Below are 15,000 nucleotides of genomic sequence, written 5' to 3'. Positions count from 1 at the left end.
TTAACGCCTGCGTCTCAAAGCTTGCTGGGGGCACCGACGGGATTGTTCAAATCCCAAGTAAGGACTGTGGGATCCTATGCCTGAAGGACACTGATGAACAAGGGCAGGAAAGTCCTGGGCAAAGGTTGTGAGGTGCTTTGTGTATCAAGATTCGTCATGAAGCACAACAGAGGTTTCTATCAGCAGATTCCTTATGAAGAACAGAGGTTTCTATCAAGATTCCTCATGAAGAACAGAGGTTTCTATCAGCAGATTCCTTATGAAGAACAGAGGTTTCTATCAAGATTCCTCATGAAGCAGAACAGAGGTTTCTATCAGCAGATTCCTTATGAAGAACAGAGGTTTCTATCAACAGATTCCTCATGAAGAACAGAGGTTTCTATCAGCAGATTCTTCATGAAGAACAGAGGTTTCTATCAGCAGATTCCTTATGAAGAACAGAGGTTTCTATCAGCAGATTCCTCATGAAGAACAGAGGTTTCTATCAAGATTCCTCATGAAGAACAGAGGTTTCTATCAACAGATTCCTCATGAAGAACAGAGGTTTCTATCAAGATTCCTCATGAAGAACAGAGGTTTCTATCAGCAGATTCCCCATGAAGAACAGAGGTTTCTATCAGCAGATTCTTCATGAAGAACAGAGGTTTCTATCAGCAGATTCCTCATGAAGCAGAACAGAGGTTTCTATCAGCAGATTCCTCATGAAGAACAGAGGTTTCTATCAGCAGATTCCTCATAAAGAACAGAGGTTTCTATCAGCAGATTCCTCATGAAGAACAGAGGTTTCTATCAGCAGATTCCCCATGAAGAACAGAGGTTTCTATCAGCAGATTCCTCATGAAGAACAGAGGTTTCTATCAACAGATTCCTCATAAAGAACAGAGGTTTCTATCAACAGATTCCCCATGAAGAACAGAGGTTTCTATCAGCAGATGCCTCATGAAGAACAGAGGTTTCTATCAGCAGATTCCTCATGAAGAACAGAGGTTTCTATCAAGATTCCCCATGAAGAACAGAGGTTTCTATCAGCAGATTCCCCATGAAGCAGAACAGAGGTTTCTATCAGCAGATGCCTCATGAAGAACAGAGGTTTCTATCAGCAGATTCCTCATAAAGAACAGAGGTTTCTATCAGCAGATGCCTCATGAAGAACAGAGGTTTCTATCAGCAGATTCCTCATAAAGAACAGAGGTTTCTATCAGCAGATTCCTCATGAAGAACAGAGGTTTCTATCAACAGATTCCTCATGAAGAACAGAGGTTTCTATCAGCAGATTCCTCATGAAGAACAGAGGTTTCTATCAACAGATTCCCCATGGAAAGAAACCTTTCATCCTTCATCACCGCGTTTTGGGAGAAGCTGTTTAGAGGGACAGGAAAGAAACCTTTCATCCTTCATCACTGCATTTTGGGAGAAGCTGATTAGAGGGACAGGAAAGAAACCTTTCATCCTTCATCACTGCATTTTGGGAGAAGCTGTTTAGAGGGACAGGAAAGAAACCTTTCATCCTTCATCACTGCATTTTGGGAGAAGCTGATTAGAGGGACAGGAAAGAAACCTTTCATCCTTCATCACTGCATTTTGGGAGAAGCTGATTAGAGGGACAGGAAAGAAACCTTTCATCCTTCATCACCGATGAAGGATTGGCTCCACGACTTCCTACCTGCTTGCTGCCCAAGGCCGGCCACGCTGCTGCTTCTCGCCCGTCGTCCCCCCCTGCTGCATCTGCTTTGGACCTTCAAACGCCGTGCAACAGGATGCTGCTGGATCCTGCTGTTGACCATCCCCACTCCTGCTTTTCTATCGCCCTCCTTCCCTTCCCCATCTCCCTGATCAGGTTTGGTAATGAACTGGATGGAACAGCACATGAACCGTTGTTTCTTCATCTCACGCCGGGTATAAAGAACCTCATCTCCCTCCTATAAATTGGAGCCAGGCACCATCGTGCCCCAAACCCTCACCTGCCAGCATCAGCTCCACGGGGTCGCTCAGCTCGGAGGTCCACAGTGGCTCTGACACCTGGTACCGACACCGATACGTCCCCATGTCCTCCAGGTTGGCGACAGCAAAGGAGAACTCAGCCACGTCCTGCTCCTGGTCTTTTTCCTTGTCACATCTGAGAGTTCCATTCAACCAGAGCTGGACCCAGGCTTGCACCGGGGGCAGGTGGCAGCGCAGGGTGACAGCGTCCCCCAGGGACACCCCGTGGCTGGGGTGCAGCGACAGGGAGGGTGGGGGCACTGGGACAGGGGACAGCAGTCAGCCTTGTCCCTGCACGCCCTCCTGGGCCCCTCTGATGGCCCCCTCCCCACGCTGCCCTCCCTCTCTCCCCATTCTCCCCCTGCCCCCATACTCACATTGCTGTGCTCCGCTCGCTGCCGCCAGCCACCAACCTGCGAGGGACACGGTCCTGGTGTCACACAGGGCCACCAACCCCCCCCGTGGCACCACGTCCCCATCGTCACTCACCCAGGATGAGGACAAGAACCATTGCTGCCATCAGGCAGGAGCAGCCTTGGGGACAGCGAGGCTGCAGTAGGGGACAGGAAGCGGCCGGAAATGCCATCTCATTTCCCCTTGGGGACAGGATGACGGGGTGCCACCTCCTCATCTGACAGCTTCCCCAGTGAGTGGTGGCACCGTGGGGTCCTCCCTCGGATGCACTGCGGTGCCGTCACACCACAGCAGCTCAGCACCACGCAGCTTTCGATCTCGCTGACCCCCTCCCAGTGAGTTTGGGGTGGGGAGCGGAGAAAAAGAGGAAGAAACCATCGGCGGGGAAAAAAAAGAAATCTATTTACTGAGGCCAAAAATGGAGAAATAACAGGAGCGATAATCAGACAGGCGCGTGAACTTCTGCAAAGCAAGTGATGCGCAAAGGAATTGGTCGATGCCCAAAGATGAAAGTGGGGTGGAATGGGAGGCAGAGGATGATGGGGGACCTACAGGGGATCCATGGTGCAGCTGCAGGAGGTGGAAGGTAGGGAAATTCTTGGTGTCTGCAGAAGAGGGGAGGGTTGGAAGAGAGCAGAAACGGCGGCGGCGTTTTGGGTTGGATTGGGGAGCGTTTGGGGGACTGAAGGCGCGTTCAAATGTTGGCAGGATCGAAGAAGCGCTTTGGGATTGGAGCTGAGCAGGAAAGGATTTGGCGTGAAGCCTTTGGGGTCACCGGGGGGAAATTGGGACCGGTGGATTTGGGGAAGACGAGGTCACTTGGGGTTGAAAAGAGGACATCAGGGAGTCCCGAGGGGGGGGCATTTGAGTTCTGTCCCCAAAAACGAGGCACAAGGGGAGGCCCATCAGCACAGGAATTCAGTGGTGTGGATAACGGGGGGCTTGGGGGGCAGCAGGGGGGACGGGCGGTCTGGGGTCGCGGGGTGGCAGCTGGCCACTCATTTTCCCCTTGGGGACGGGACGACGCGACGTCACCACAGCGTGACAAATCTCCCCCCTATTTGTGGTGACACCTCTGGGTTCCTGATGGGGTCGCTGAGCTGCAAACCATCCTCCTTATGATGCCACACGCTGGATGTCACCCCTCGAGTGTCACAGGCTGTCCCCAAAGCTCTGCCTTGTGAGGTGCCCCCATGCCATGCCACAGGCAGCATGGATGGGAAGATTAAGATGGAGGAGAGGAGAGGAGAGGAGAGGGGAGGGGAGGAGAGGAGAGGAGAGGAGAGGAGAGGAGAGGAGAGGAGAGGAGGGGAGGGGAGAGGAGAGGAGAGGAGAGGAGAGGAGAGGAGAGGAGAGGGGAGGGGAGAGGAGAGGAGAGGAGAGGAGAGGAGAGGAGAGGAGAGGAGAGGAGAGGAGAGGAGAGGAGAGGAGAGGAGAGGAGAGGAGAGGAGAGGAGAGGAGAGGAGAGGAGAGGAGAGGAGAGGAGAGGAGAGGAGAGGAGAGGAGAGGAGAGGAGAGGAGAGGACGTGGCTCCAACGCTTTGTCCCACACTGGACATCACACGAGGGTCCCCAACGCGTCCAGCCTGCTGTCACCACCAAATGTTGGGGACCACGCTCTGTCCCCGCTGTGTTTTCCTCCACCATCCCCACTGGGGGACAGCAGCAGGGAGCTCTGTGGGCACAGTGACCCCCGACAGGCATTTGTCACATGCTGAGGACTAAGATGCAGGGACAGACGGAGGGACAGACGGAGGGACAGACGGAGGGACAGACGGAGGGACAGACCGCAGTCTGTTGCGTCGGATTGCTACAAACTATGGCACCCCACAGAAGATGTGCTGGGATTATTGGCATAAATCAGAACAGTTTGCAGTCCTTCCTAAACGGTGGCTGGGTTTTGGGGTGGATCGGGAGGATTTGAGGATTCTCAACCGGTCTGCGACCGAATTTCTGGTGCTCAAGGAAGAATTTAGAGATGGGGGTTTAGAGATGAGCGCTTGAGGGTAACCGATGTCATCCGAAGGCAACTGATGTCACCATCCTGGGCTTCCACAACGTCCTGGGCAAGGTTTCACCACCACAGCCTCATCTCAAAATGGGAGAGAGGTCGATGTGAGCATCGGGGAGGAGGAATCGGTTGGAAAAGCTGCGGCCTGAGGGCTGCGGTCAACGGCTCTGCACCCAGCTGAGCGCTGCAGAGGACAGGACGGGAGGAAGGGATGCTGGAAAGGACCAACAGGAAGCACATCCTGCACTTTTCCGTGCTGTGCTCGGGGCGCCCAAACTCCGGCAGCGTTTTGAGAGAGAGTTTTGGCTCCAGACTCGGTTTTCGGCCGAGCTGCCGTCGTGAACTCGCTTGTTTGGGACCTTGGGGAGGTGAACTGCTAAGCCAGCAGGCACAAGGGACGCCTGAGGGTCATCATCATCATCTTCATCATCTTCATCATCTTCATGATGGCCCATCCTTGCTCTTTGCTGATTCAGGACCGCCTCCTCCAGCTGACTCTCAACCCCCATCCCTTCTCCAGCGCTGCGGGCCGACGCTTTCACCCCTCAAAACAAGACCATCAATCCGGTTCCCATCCCTCTCACTGACTCTTTGTTTCTTCTCCTCCTCCTCCCTGACAAACCTGAGCCGCTGAGGATTTCCCTCCTTAGTTCCCAGTTTAGGCACGACGCCGAACGAGATTAAAGAGACGAAGGGTTAAAAGGCAAAAGGGAACGCGTGGAATTTCAGTGCAGCTCAGACAGAGCAGCGTGACATTCATTCATTTCTGCCTTCCTCTCTTCAGCACCGCCTTCTTTTGGTACCCCTGACCCTTCAGCCTGTCTTCATCACGCTCCCAGAAGACCAAAATGGCTGGAAAAGGGATCTGGGGGATTCATGGGCGGATTTAGGGATCATTTCCTGAAATTATTTCTCTTTTGGAGCACGGGAAAGAGGAGGGGAGAGAGGGGAGGAGGGTTTGGGCCACCCGACGGGGTTTGTGTGGCGCAGGGAGCGGAGGAGGAAGCTTAAAACAGAAAAGGGGAAGTCATGCGGGCTGAGAATACAGCCTTCTAGGAAAAAAATCCCCAGGAAACAGCGGATCGTCTGAGCAGAGGTTGGGGGAAGAAGGCAATTTTAGAGCTAAAGCCCCTGAGATGGGAGTGACTTCAGTCGCAGTTCAATCCACAGCTTTATTCGCATTCGAACCTACCTGATAAATGACAACCTGCACATCCAAGACAGCAAAAACGGGGGGCACCCGGTGACGCCCAGCGTTCTCTTCCCAAAGACAGACATCAGCCAAGAGCTCAGACGCGGGACTCGGAGCCCTCGGTGTGGGAAATGGCATCAGAGCTCCTCATCCCTGAGCAAGAGGAGGAAATTCCCATCTCTTGGTTCAGCTCCTGCAAGCTGCAGCTTGTTGCTGGCCCATGAGGGGCCGGAGGTTTCTTCTCCCATAGGTTCCAGCCTGGAGATGAAGTTTGGGACCTGGGTTAGCATGGATGCTCAGTGACAGAGGTGCTCACGGTCCTGTTCATCATTGCTGCTGCAGAGGAGCGTTGAGGTTTCCATCAAGCAGATAAAAACCCCCTTGGGTCACTGCTGGTACCCCAGACTGGGGGCAAATCTTCTTGCCCCAAAGACGACACAACCAAGGCCAAAAAAAACCCCATTCTTTCCATTGCAGGACATCACAGGGGGCAGAAAATCCTTCTCCAGAAGACCAACCCCATCTCCTCTACGGCATCGAGGAACCCGGCCTCAACCCGACACGGATAGTTGTGAGAAAAATGGGCCACGTCTCTGCTGGTTGGCTCCAAGCAGGAAGAGATGCTGGCAAGAGTCTCACCAAGCCAGGAAAGCTGTGGAACCAGAAGAACTCGTTTTTGGATGGAGCAGGAAGGGGGGAGGAGCAAAAGGGAAAGAGAGAGAAGGGGGAGGGGATAAAAGGAAAGCAAGTGGGGGTGGAGGAGAGAAGAGGGGAGGAGGGGAGAAGGGGGAGAAGAAAAGAAAGAAAAAAGGGATGGGGGGAGAAGGAACGAAAGACAAGGGAGGAGGAACAGAAGAGAGAAAAGGGGGGGGGGAGAGAAAAGGGGGGGGGGGGAGAGAAAAGGGGGGGGGGGAGAGAGAAAAGGGGGGGGGGAGAGAAAAGGGGGGGGGGAGAGAAGAAAAGGGGGGGGGAGAGAGAGAAAAGGGGGGGGGAGAGAGAAAGGGGGGGGGGAGAGAGAAAGGGGGGGGGGAGAGAGAAAGGGGGGGGGGGAGAGAGAAGGGGGGGGGAGAGAGAAGGGGGGGGGGAGAGAGAAAGGGGGGGGGAGAGAGAAGGGGGGGGGAGAGAGGGGGGGGGGGGAGAGAGGGGGGGGGGAGAGAGAAGGGGGGGGGAGAGAAAGGGGGGGGGGAGAGAAAGGGGGGGGGGAGAGAGAAGGGGGGGGGGAGAGAAAGGGGGGGGGGAGAGAAAGGGGGGGGGGAGAGAAAGGGGGGGGGGAGAGAAAGGGGGGGGGGAGAGAGAAGGGGGGGGGGAGAGAAAGGGGGGGGGGAGAGAGAAGGGGGGGGGGAGAGAGAAGGGGGGGGGGAGAGAGAAGGGGGGGGGGAGAGAAGGGGGGGGGGAGAGAAAGGGGGGGGGAGAGAAAGGGGGGGGGGAGAGAAAGGGGGGGGGGAGAGAAAGGGGGGGGGGAGAGAAAGGGGGGGGGAGAGAAAGGGGGGGGGGAGAGAAAGGGGGGGGAGAGAAAGGGGGGGGGAGAGAAAGGGGGGGGGGAGAGAAAGGGGGGGGGGAGAGAAAGGGGGGGGGGAGAGAAAGGGGGGGGGGAGAGAAAGGGGGGGGGGAGAGAAAGGGGGGGGGGGAGAGAAAGGGGGGGGGGAGAGAAAGGGGGGGGGGAGAGAAAGGGGGGGGGGGAGAGAAAGGGGGGGGGGGGAGAGAAAGGGGGGGGGGAGAGAAAGGGGGGGGGGGGAGAGAAAGGGGGGGGGGGAGAGAAAGGGGGGGGGGGGAGAGAAAGGGGGGGGGGGAGAGAAAGGGGGGGGGGGAGAGAAAGGGGGGGGGGAGAGAAAGGGGGGGGGGGAGAGAAAGGGGGGGGGGAGAGAAAGGGGGGGGGGAGAGAAAGGGGGGGGGGAGAGAAAGGGGGGGGGGGAGAGAAAGGGGGGGGGGGAGAGAAAGGGGGGGGGGGGAGAGAAAGGGGGGGGGGGAGAGAAAGGGGGGGGGGGAGAGAAAAGGGGGGGGGGAGAGAGAAAAGGGGGGGGGAGAGAGAGAAAAGGGGGGGGGAGAGAGAGAAAAGGGGGGGGGAGAGAGAGAAAGGGGGGGGGAGAGAGAGAAAAGGGGGGGGGAGAGAAAGGGGGGGGGGAGAGAGAAAGGGGGGGGGAGAGAGAAAAGGGGGGGGAGAGAGAAAAGGGGGGGGAGAGAGAAAAGGGGGGGGAGAGAGAAAAGGGGGGGGAGAGAGAAAAGGGGGGGGGAGAGAGAAGGGGGGGGGGAGAGAGAAGGGGGGGGGGAGAGAGAAGGGGGGGGGGGAGAGAGAAGGGGGGGGGAGAGAGAAGGGGGGGGGAGAGAGAAGGGGGGGGGAGAGAGAAGGGGGGGGGAGAGAGAAGGGGGGGGGAGAGAGAAGGGGGGGGGAGAGAGAAGGGGGGGGGAGAGAGAAGGGGGGGGGGGAGAGAGAAGGGGGGGGGAGAGAGAAGGGGGGGGGGAGAGAGAAGGGGGGGGGGAGAGAGAAGGGGGGGGGAGAGAGAAGGGGGGGGGAGAGAGAAGGGGGGGGGAGAGAGAAGGGGGGGGGAGAGAGAAGGGGGGGGGAGAGAGAAGGGGGGGGAGAGAGAAGGGGGGGGAGATGGGGGAGAAGAAAAGAAAGAAACAAGGGATGGGGGGAGAAGGAATGAAAGACAAGGGGGGAGGAACGAAAGAGAGAAAGTGAGGAGGAAGGGAGGGAAGGGGGGAGAGAAAGGAGGGGGGAGAGAAAGGAGGGGGGAGAGAAAGGAGGGGGGAGAGAAAGGAAAAGAAGGAAGGAAGGGAGGAAGAAGGGGGGAGAGAAAGAAAGAAAGAGAGAAGGGAGGGGGAGAGAGAACGAAAGAAGGGAGGAAAAGGAGGGGAGAAAAAAAAAAAAAAGGGAAGGCCCTTCAGGTCCCACCGAGATTTGAACTCGGATCGCTGGATTCAGAGTCCAGAGTGCTAACCATTACACCATGGGACCGCCCGGGCGGGCAGCGCCGCGGGACTCCACACAACGCCGCCCCCGAGCGGCGAGAAAGGGGAAAAAATGGGGGGGGGGGGGGAGGGGGAGGGAACTGGGGGGAATTGAAGGGAACGATTCGAGCGTGGGGAGGACGAGGGGGTGGGAAAAAAAAGAAGCACTTCCGCCCGAACAGGGACTTGAACCCTGGACCCTCAGATTAAAAGTCTGATGCTCTGCCGACTGAGCTATCCGGGCTCTTACCTGAGGCTGCCGGGCGGGTCCTGAAGAGCTCCGCGACTTCCTTTTTTGGGGTGAAATCCTGCTTTTCTCATCTCCCGTCGTTTGAAGGTTTCGATGCTGGTTATTTTTTGTCTTCCGCTCCGAAGCGTTGAGGGGAAGCGCCGCCTCCGCGCGCACAGAAAAGAAGCAAAAGCACGAAGCGAACGGCCCAGCGCCGGGTTGAGGGCGGTAATTTTTCGGGAGGGTTTTGTTTGTTTGGTCGGTTGGTTTTTTAAGGTTTTCGGAGAATTTTGAGGTTGAAAAAGGCGCCGCGTTCCGGACGCGGCGCTGAAACGCAACGCGAGGGGCTCCGCTCCAAGCCCCGCCCGCCCCCCGCACTGAGCGCAGCGGTGGGCGGAGCGCTCTTATATACGCAGAGGGGCGGACCGGAGTGAGAACCGCCCCTTTTCCCGCCTTTCCATCCCCGCGCGCACAGATGCCCCGCCTCCCGCTGCCTCGCGGACCAATGGGAAGGCGGCAGACTCGCGGCGCGACCAATCACCGCGCGGTGTCTGGAAGCGAGGGGCGGAGCTTGTGGGTCAACGGCGAGGAATGGGAGAGCGGCGTGTAATTAATGAGCGATTTAAGGGAGGATGGAGTTAATTAAAAACAACAGGGAAGAAAACGCTGCGGCTGAGGGAGAGGGAAAACGGCGTTGGTGGGAAGCGGGTTAAGGGAAAAATGGGGGGAGAAATGGGGGAAAAGGGGGCGAAGGGGGGAGAAAAGGAGGGAAGAAGTCGTTTCTGCCCTTTTATGAGATCTAAATTTAATTAAAAATGGAGTTAAGTGAGCTTTGGGAAGCGTCTGAATGATGGAAAAGGGCAATGAGGAAGAAAAGGGAGGGGAAAAAGGGGGGAAAAGAGGTGGGAAGAGAGAAAAGGGGAAACGGAGCGGGGAGAAAAGGGAGAAAAGGAAAGGAAAAGGGGGAAGAAAGGAGGGGAGGATGGAGAGAGAATAGAGGGAAAGAGATTTAAAAAGGGGGGGATAAAAACGGTAAGAGAAAAAGGGAGGGGAGGGGGGAAGAAAGAAAAAAGGGAGGAAAAGAACAAGGAGACGAAAAGGAAAAATGGGAAAGAAAGAGGAAATGGAGAAAAGAAGGAAAGAAGGAGGAAGTAAAGGAGGAAGGGAAGAAAGGAGGAAGGAAAGGAGGAAGAAAGGAAAGGAGGAAAGGAAGGGAGGAAAGGAAGGAAGGAAAGAAAGGAGGAAGGAAAGGAGGAAGAAAGGAAAGGAGGAGGAAGGGAAGAAGAAAGGGAGGAAGGGAGGGAGGAAGGAAAGAAAGAAGGAAAGGAGGAAAGAGGAAAGGGAAGGGAAGGGGAAGGGAAGGGGAAGGGAAGGGGAAGGGAAGGGGAAGGGAAGGGGAGGAGAGGAAGAAGGAACGAAGGGAAGAAAGAAAGAAGGAAAGGAGGAAAGAAGGAAGGAAGAAAGAAGGAGGAAGTAAAGGAGGAAGGAGTGGAGGAAGGATAGGAGGAGGGAAAAAAGGAAGAAAGGAAAGAAGGAAAGGAAGGAAGGAAAGAAAGAAGGGGGAAGTAAAGGAGGAAGAAAAGGAGGAGGGAAAGGAGGAAGGAAAGAAGGAAGAAAGGAAAGAAGGAGGAAGGAAGGAAGGGAAGAAGAAAGGAAGGAAGGGAGGGAGGAAGGAAAGAAAGAAGAAAAGGAGGAAGGCGGAAAGAAGGAAGGAAAGAAGAAAGGAAGGAAAGGAAGGAAGGAAAGAAGGAAAGGAAAGGAAGAAAGGGAAAAAGAGGGGAAAAGGGGAAATAAAAAAGGGGAAAGCAGGAAAATAGGGGAGGAAGGGGAATAAAGGGGGAAAAGGGGAGGAAGGAAGGAGGAGGAAGTAAAGGAGGAAGGAATGGAGGAGGGAAAAAAGGAAGAAAGAAGGAAAGGAAGGAAGGAAAGAAAGAAGGAGGAAGTAAAGGAGGAAGGAAAGGAGGAGGAAGGAAGGGAAGAAGAAAGGGAGGAAGGGAGGGAGGAAGGAAAGAAAGAAGGAAAGGAGGAAAGAAGGAAGGAAAGGAAAGAAGGAAAGGAAGAAAGGGAAAAAGAGGGGAAAAGGGGAAATAAAAAAGGGGAAAGCAGGAAAATAGGGGAGGAAGGGGAATAAAGGGGGAAAGGGGGAGGAAAAAGGGGGGGAAAGGAGGTAAAAATGGGGGAAATAGAGGGGAAAAGGGGGGGAAAGAGAGGAAAAGGGGGAGGAAAAAAGGGGGAAAAAGAGGTAAAAGATGGGGGGAAGGGGAAAAAGGAGAAAGAAAAGGGGGAAAAGGGGAAAAGGGGAGGAAAAAGGGGGGGAAGGTAAAAGGGGGGGGGATAGCGGGGAAAAAGGGAAATAAAAGGGGAAAAAGAGGAAGTAAAAGGGGGAAATTGGGGGAAAGTGGGGGAAAAAAGGGGGAAAGGAGGTTAAAATGTAGGGAAGAGGGGAAAAGGGGGGAAAAAAGAGGAAAAGGGGGAGAAAAAAGGGGGAAAAAGAGGTAGAAGATGGGGGGAAGGGGAAAAAGGAGAAAGAAAAGGGGGAAAAGGGGAAAATAGGGAGGAAGGGGAGGAAAAAAAGGGTGAAGGGGGAAAAAGGGGAAAGAGGAGGAAAAAAGGGGGAAAAGAGGTAAAAGGTGGGGAAAAAAGAGGGGAAAAGGGGAAAAAGAGGAAGTAAAAGGGGGAAATTGGGGGAAAGTGGAGGAAAAAAGGGGGAAAGGAGGTAAAAATGTAGGAAAGAGAGGAAAAGGGGGGAAAAAGAGAGGAAAAGGGGGAGAAAAAAGGGGGAAAAAGAGGTAAAAGATGGGAGGAAGGGGAAAAAGGAGAAAGAAAAGGGGGAAAAGGGGAAAATAGGGAGGAAGGGGAGGAAAAAAGGGGGAAAGGGGGGGGGGGAAAGGGGGAAAAGAGGTAAAAGGTGGGGAAAAAAGAGGGGAAAAGGGGAAATAAAAGGGGAAAATGTTGAAAGAAAATTGGGAAAGGGGGAAAATAGGGGGGAAAGGAGGTAAAAATGGAGGGAAAGAGAGGGGAAAAGGGAGGGAAGGGGGAAAAGGGGGAGGAAAAAAAGGGGGGAAAGAGGTAAAAGGGGGGGAAGAGGGGAAAAAAAGGGGGGAAATGAGGAAAATGGGGGAAGGGGGAGGAAAAAGGGGGGGAAAGGAGGTAAAAATGGGGGGAAGGGGGGAAGAAAAAGCTTCGTTCTGCCTCGGTTTTGCAATGGTGGGGAATTGGGGGAGCCTAGGAATCGTTTTGAATGGTAAAGAAAGGAAAGGAATAGGGGAAAAATGCAGGTTAAGGTTCTTAATGCATTTATTTCAGTGCTACTGCTGGAATCGGGGGGGAAAAGCAGCCCTGGAAGTTAAAAAGCAGGGGGAAAATGGGGGGAAATGGCCTCAAAACCGCTTAAAATGGATTAAAAACGAAAGAAACCGGCTTCAAAATCACTGAAAATTGATTAAAGATGAGAGAAACCAGCCTCAAAACTGGTTAAAATTTATTAAAAATGAGAGAAACCAGCCTCAAAACTGGTTAAAATTGATTTAAAATGAGAGAAACGGCCTCAAAACTGATAGAAATTGATTTAAAATGAGAAGCCGGCCTCAAAACTGATTGAGATTGATTAAAAATGACACAAACCGGCCTCAAAGCTGATAAAAATTGATTAAAAATGAGAGAAATCGGCCTCAAAACTGGTTAGAACTGTTTAAAAATGAAAAGTGGCCCCAAAATCGCTTAAAGTTGATTAAAAATTAGAAAAAGCCGGCCTCAAAACTGGTTAAAATTGATCAAAAATGAGAGAAAGCGGCCTGAAAACCGTTTAAAATCGCTTCAAAACGACACAACGCGGAGCCCCGGACGCGGCGCCGCCGCAGGGCGAACTGAAATCGCGCCGCCCTCCTCCCCCTTTTTATCACCTCCGCCCCGCGCTCTGATTGGCCATCCCTTACTCTCCCCGCCCCCTCCCCAAACGTCGCGCCGCTATTGGCGCGCCGCGTCTCCCGACTCCGATCCTCTCGGCCAATCGGATCGCGCCTCTTCCATCCGCGGCGACGGTATAAAAGGGCGGAGCGGGCGGGGAAGCGGGAGTCGCAGTCGGGCGGCGGGGCGGAGCGGCGATGAGCGGGCGAGGGAAGCAGGGCGGCAAAGCGCGATCGAAAGCCAAGTCGCGATCATCGCGAGCCGGTTTGCAATTCCCCGTCGGTCGAGTTCATCGTTTGCTTCGTAAAGGGAATTACGCGGAACGGGTGGGAGCCGGAGCTCCGGTGTATTTAGCGGCCGTGATGGAATATTTGACGGCTGAGATTTTGGAGTTGGCCGGCAACGCGGCGAGGGATAACAAAAAAACGAGGATCATCCCCCGGCATTTGCAGCTGGCGGTGAGGAACGACGAGGAGTTGAATAAACTGCTGGGAGGAGTCACCATCGCGCAGGGGGGGGTCCTGCCCAACATCCAGGCTGTGCTGCTGCCCAAAAAGAGCGAGGGCCACAAGGGGAAGTGAAGAATTCCGACACCCCCCCCCCCCCTCCCCCCTTCTCCGTTTCCAGCCCCCCTCTCGTCGTGTTTTTTAGCCTTCGTAGAATCCCAACGGCTCTTTTCAGAGCCACCCTAAGGGGGTCGTAAAAAGAGCTGGGAGAGCTGGGGGTGGGGAGGGGGGGAAATGGGGGGGGAGAGATGGGGGGGAGATGGAGGGGAACGGGGAGGAGATGGGGTGGGAGATAGGAGAGGAGATGGGAGATGGGGGGAGATGGGAGGGAGGGGAGATTGGGGGAAGGGGGAAAAATGGGGGAGGGGGGTTGAAAGATGGGGGGAGATGGGAGGATGGGGGGATGGAGATGGGGGAGAGAGGGGAGAAATGGGGGAGGTGGGAGGGATGGGGGAGGTGGGAGGGATGGGGGAGATGGGAGAGAGATGGGGGACAGATGGGAGGGATGGGGGGAGAGATAGAGATGGGAGAGGGGAGAAATGGGGGAGATGGGAGAAATGGGGGGGATGGGAGAGATGGGGAGAGGGGGGGAGAGGGGAGAAATGGGGGACAGATGGGGGGACAGATGGGAGGGATGGGGGAGAGATAGAGATGGGAGAAATGGGGGAGATGGGAGAAATGGGGGGGATGGGAGAGATGGGGGATGGGGGGAGAGATGGGAGAGGGGAGAAATGGGAGGGATGGAGGGAAGAGGGGAGATTGGGGGGAGATTGGGGGAAGGGGGAAAAATGGGGGAGGGGGGTTGAAAGATGGGGGGGAGATGGGGGGATGGAGATGGGGGAGAGAGGGGAGAAATGGAGGAGGTGGGAGGGATGGGGGGATGGGAGAGATGGAGATGGGAGAGGGGAGAGAAATGGGGGGAGCGATGGGGGGGAGATGGGACGGATGGGGGGGAGATGGGGGGAAGGGGGAAAAATGGGGGAGGGGGGTTGAAAGATGGGGGGGAGATGGAAGAGAGGGGAGAGATGGGAGAGAGATAGGGAGGGGGGAGGGATGGGGGAAGGGGGAAAAATGGGGGAGGGGGGTTGAAAGATGGGGGGAGATGGGAGGGATGGGGGGATGGAGATGGGGGAGAGAGGGGAGAAATGGGGGAGGTGGGAGGGATGGGGGGATGGGAGAGATGGAGATGGGAGAGGGGAGAGAAATGGGGGGAGCGATGGGGGGGAGATGGGACGGATGGGGGGGAGATGGGACGGATGGGGGGGAGATGGGGGGAAGGGGGAAAAATGGGGGAGGGGGGTTGAAAGATGGGGGGGAGATGGAAGAGAGGGGAGAGATGGGAGAGAGATAGGGAGGGGGGAGGGATGGGGGGAAGGGGGAAAATGGGGGAGGGGGGTTGAAAGATGGGGGGAGATGGGAGGGATGGGGGGATGGAGATGGGGGAGAGAGGGGAGAAATGGGGGAGGTGGGAGGGATGGGGGAGATGGGAGAGAGATGGGGGACAGATGGGAGGGATGGGGGGAGAGATAGAGATGGGAGAGGGGAGAAATGGGGGAGATGGGAGAAATGGGGGGGATGGGAGAGGGGGGGAGAGGGGAGAAATGGGGGACAGATGGGGGGACAGATGGGGGGACAGATGGGAGGGATGGGGGAGAGATAGAGATGGGAGAGAGGGGAGAAATGGGGGGAGGGATGGAGGGGAGAGGGGAGAGATGGGGGGAGATTGGGGGAAGGGGGAAAAATGGGGGAGGGGGGTTGAAAGATGGGGGGAGATGGGAGGGATGGGGGGATGGAGATGGGGGAGAGGGAGAAAT

General features: G+C 55.6%; 2 protein-coding genes, 1 long non-coding RNA gene and 2 other non-coding genes across 24 annotated transcripts in view; 2 read left to right on the top strand and 3 right to left on the bottom strand.

Annotated features, from left to right (window-relative positions):
• Positions 1-9,202, bottom strand: part of LOC128079437 (uncharacterized) — an 11,667-nt gene extending 2,465 nt beyond the window's left edge. The window contains exons 1-4 of one of the 3 annotated variants that reach the window (XM_052680650.1): positions 8,796-9,202; positions 5,597-6,248; positions 2,358-2,393; positions 1,962-2,116 (exon numbers count right to left, since the gene is read on the bottom strand). In XM_052680650.1, the coding sequence (XP_052536610.1) occupies positions 1,962-2,116; positions 2,358-2,393; positions 5,597-5,682 (277 nt within the window). In that variant the 5' untranslated portion in view covers positions 5,683-6,248; positions 8,796-9,202. The remainder of the gene's footprint in view (positions 1-1,961; positions 2,117-2,357; positions 2,394-5,596; positions 6,249-8,795) is intronic. The other 2 variants (XM_052680651.1, XM_052680652.1) reach the window with 2 other exon arrangements.
• On the top strand, positions 148-1,629 carry LOC128079439 (uncharacterized). Of its 18 annotated transcripts, none has more exons than XR_008206127.1 (6): positions 148-172; positions 444-477; positions 610-714; positions 817-850; positions 953-986; positions 1,192-1,629. It is a non-coding gene; the product is annotated as an uncharacterized LOC128079439 (long non-coding RNA). The 18 variants fall into 18 exon arrangements; XR_008206138.1 differs by having other exon boundaries at positions 1,158-1,629; XR_008206133.1 differs by lacking the exon at positions 817-850 and adding an exon at positions 749-782.
• TRNAQ-CUG (transfer RNA glutamine (anticodon CUG)) lies at positions 8,481-8,552 on the bottom strand. The gene has a single exon. It is a non-coding gene; the product is annotated as a tRNA-Gln (tRNA).
• TRNAK-UUU (transfer RNA lysine (anticodon UUU)) lies at positions 8,717-8,789 on the bottom strand. The gene has a single exon. It is a non-coding gene; the product is annotated as a tRNA-Lys (tRNA).
• Positions 9,203-12,863: 3,661 nt separating the features above from the next.
• Positions 12,864-13,372, top strand: LOC128079441 (histone H2A type 2-B-like). Its single transcript, XM_052680655.1, has one exon. The coding sequence runs from the start codon at positions 12,878-12,880 to the stop codon at positions 13,259-13,261; it is 384 nt and encodes a 127-aa protein (XP_052536615.1). The 5' UTR covers positions 12,864-12,877; the 3' UTR covers positions 13,262-13,372.
• Positions 13,373-15,000: the final 1,628 nt, after the last annotated feature.

The sequence above is a fragment of the Tympanuchus pallidicinctus genome, unplaced genomic scaffold, assembly GCF_026119805.1.
Source record: "Tympanuchus pallidicinctus isolate F22 unplaced genomic scaffold, pur_lepc_1.0 scaffold183, whole genome shotgun sequence".
NCBI lineage: Eukaryota > Metazoa > Chordata > Aves > Galliformes > Phasianidae > Tympanuchus > Tympanuchus pallidicinctus.
Note: the sequence above shows the minus strand (reverse complement) of the source record. Positions and strands in the feature narration are given on the sequence as shown.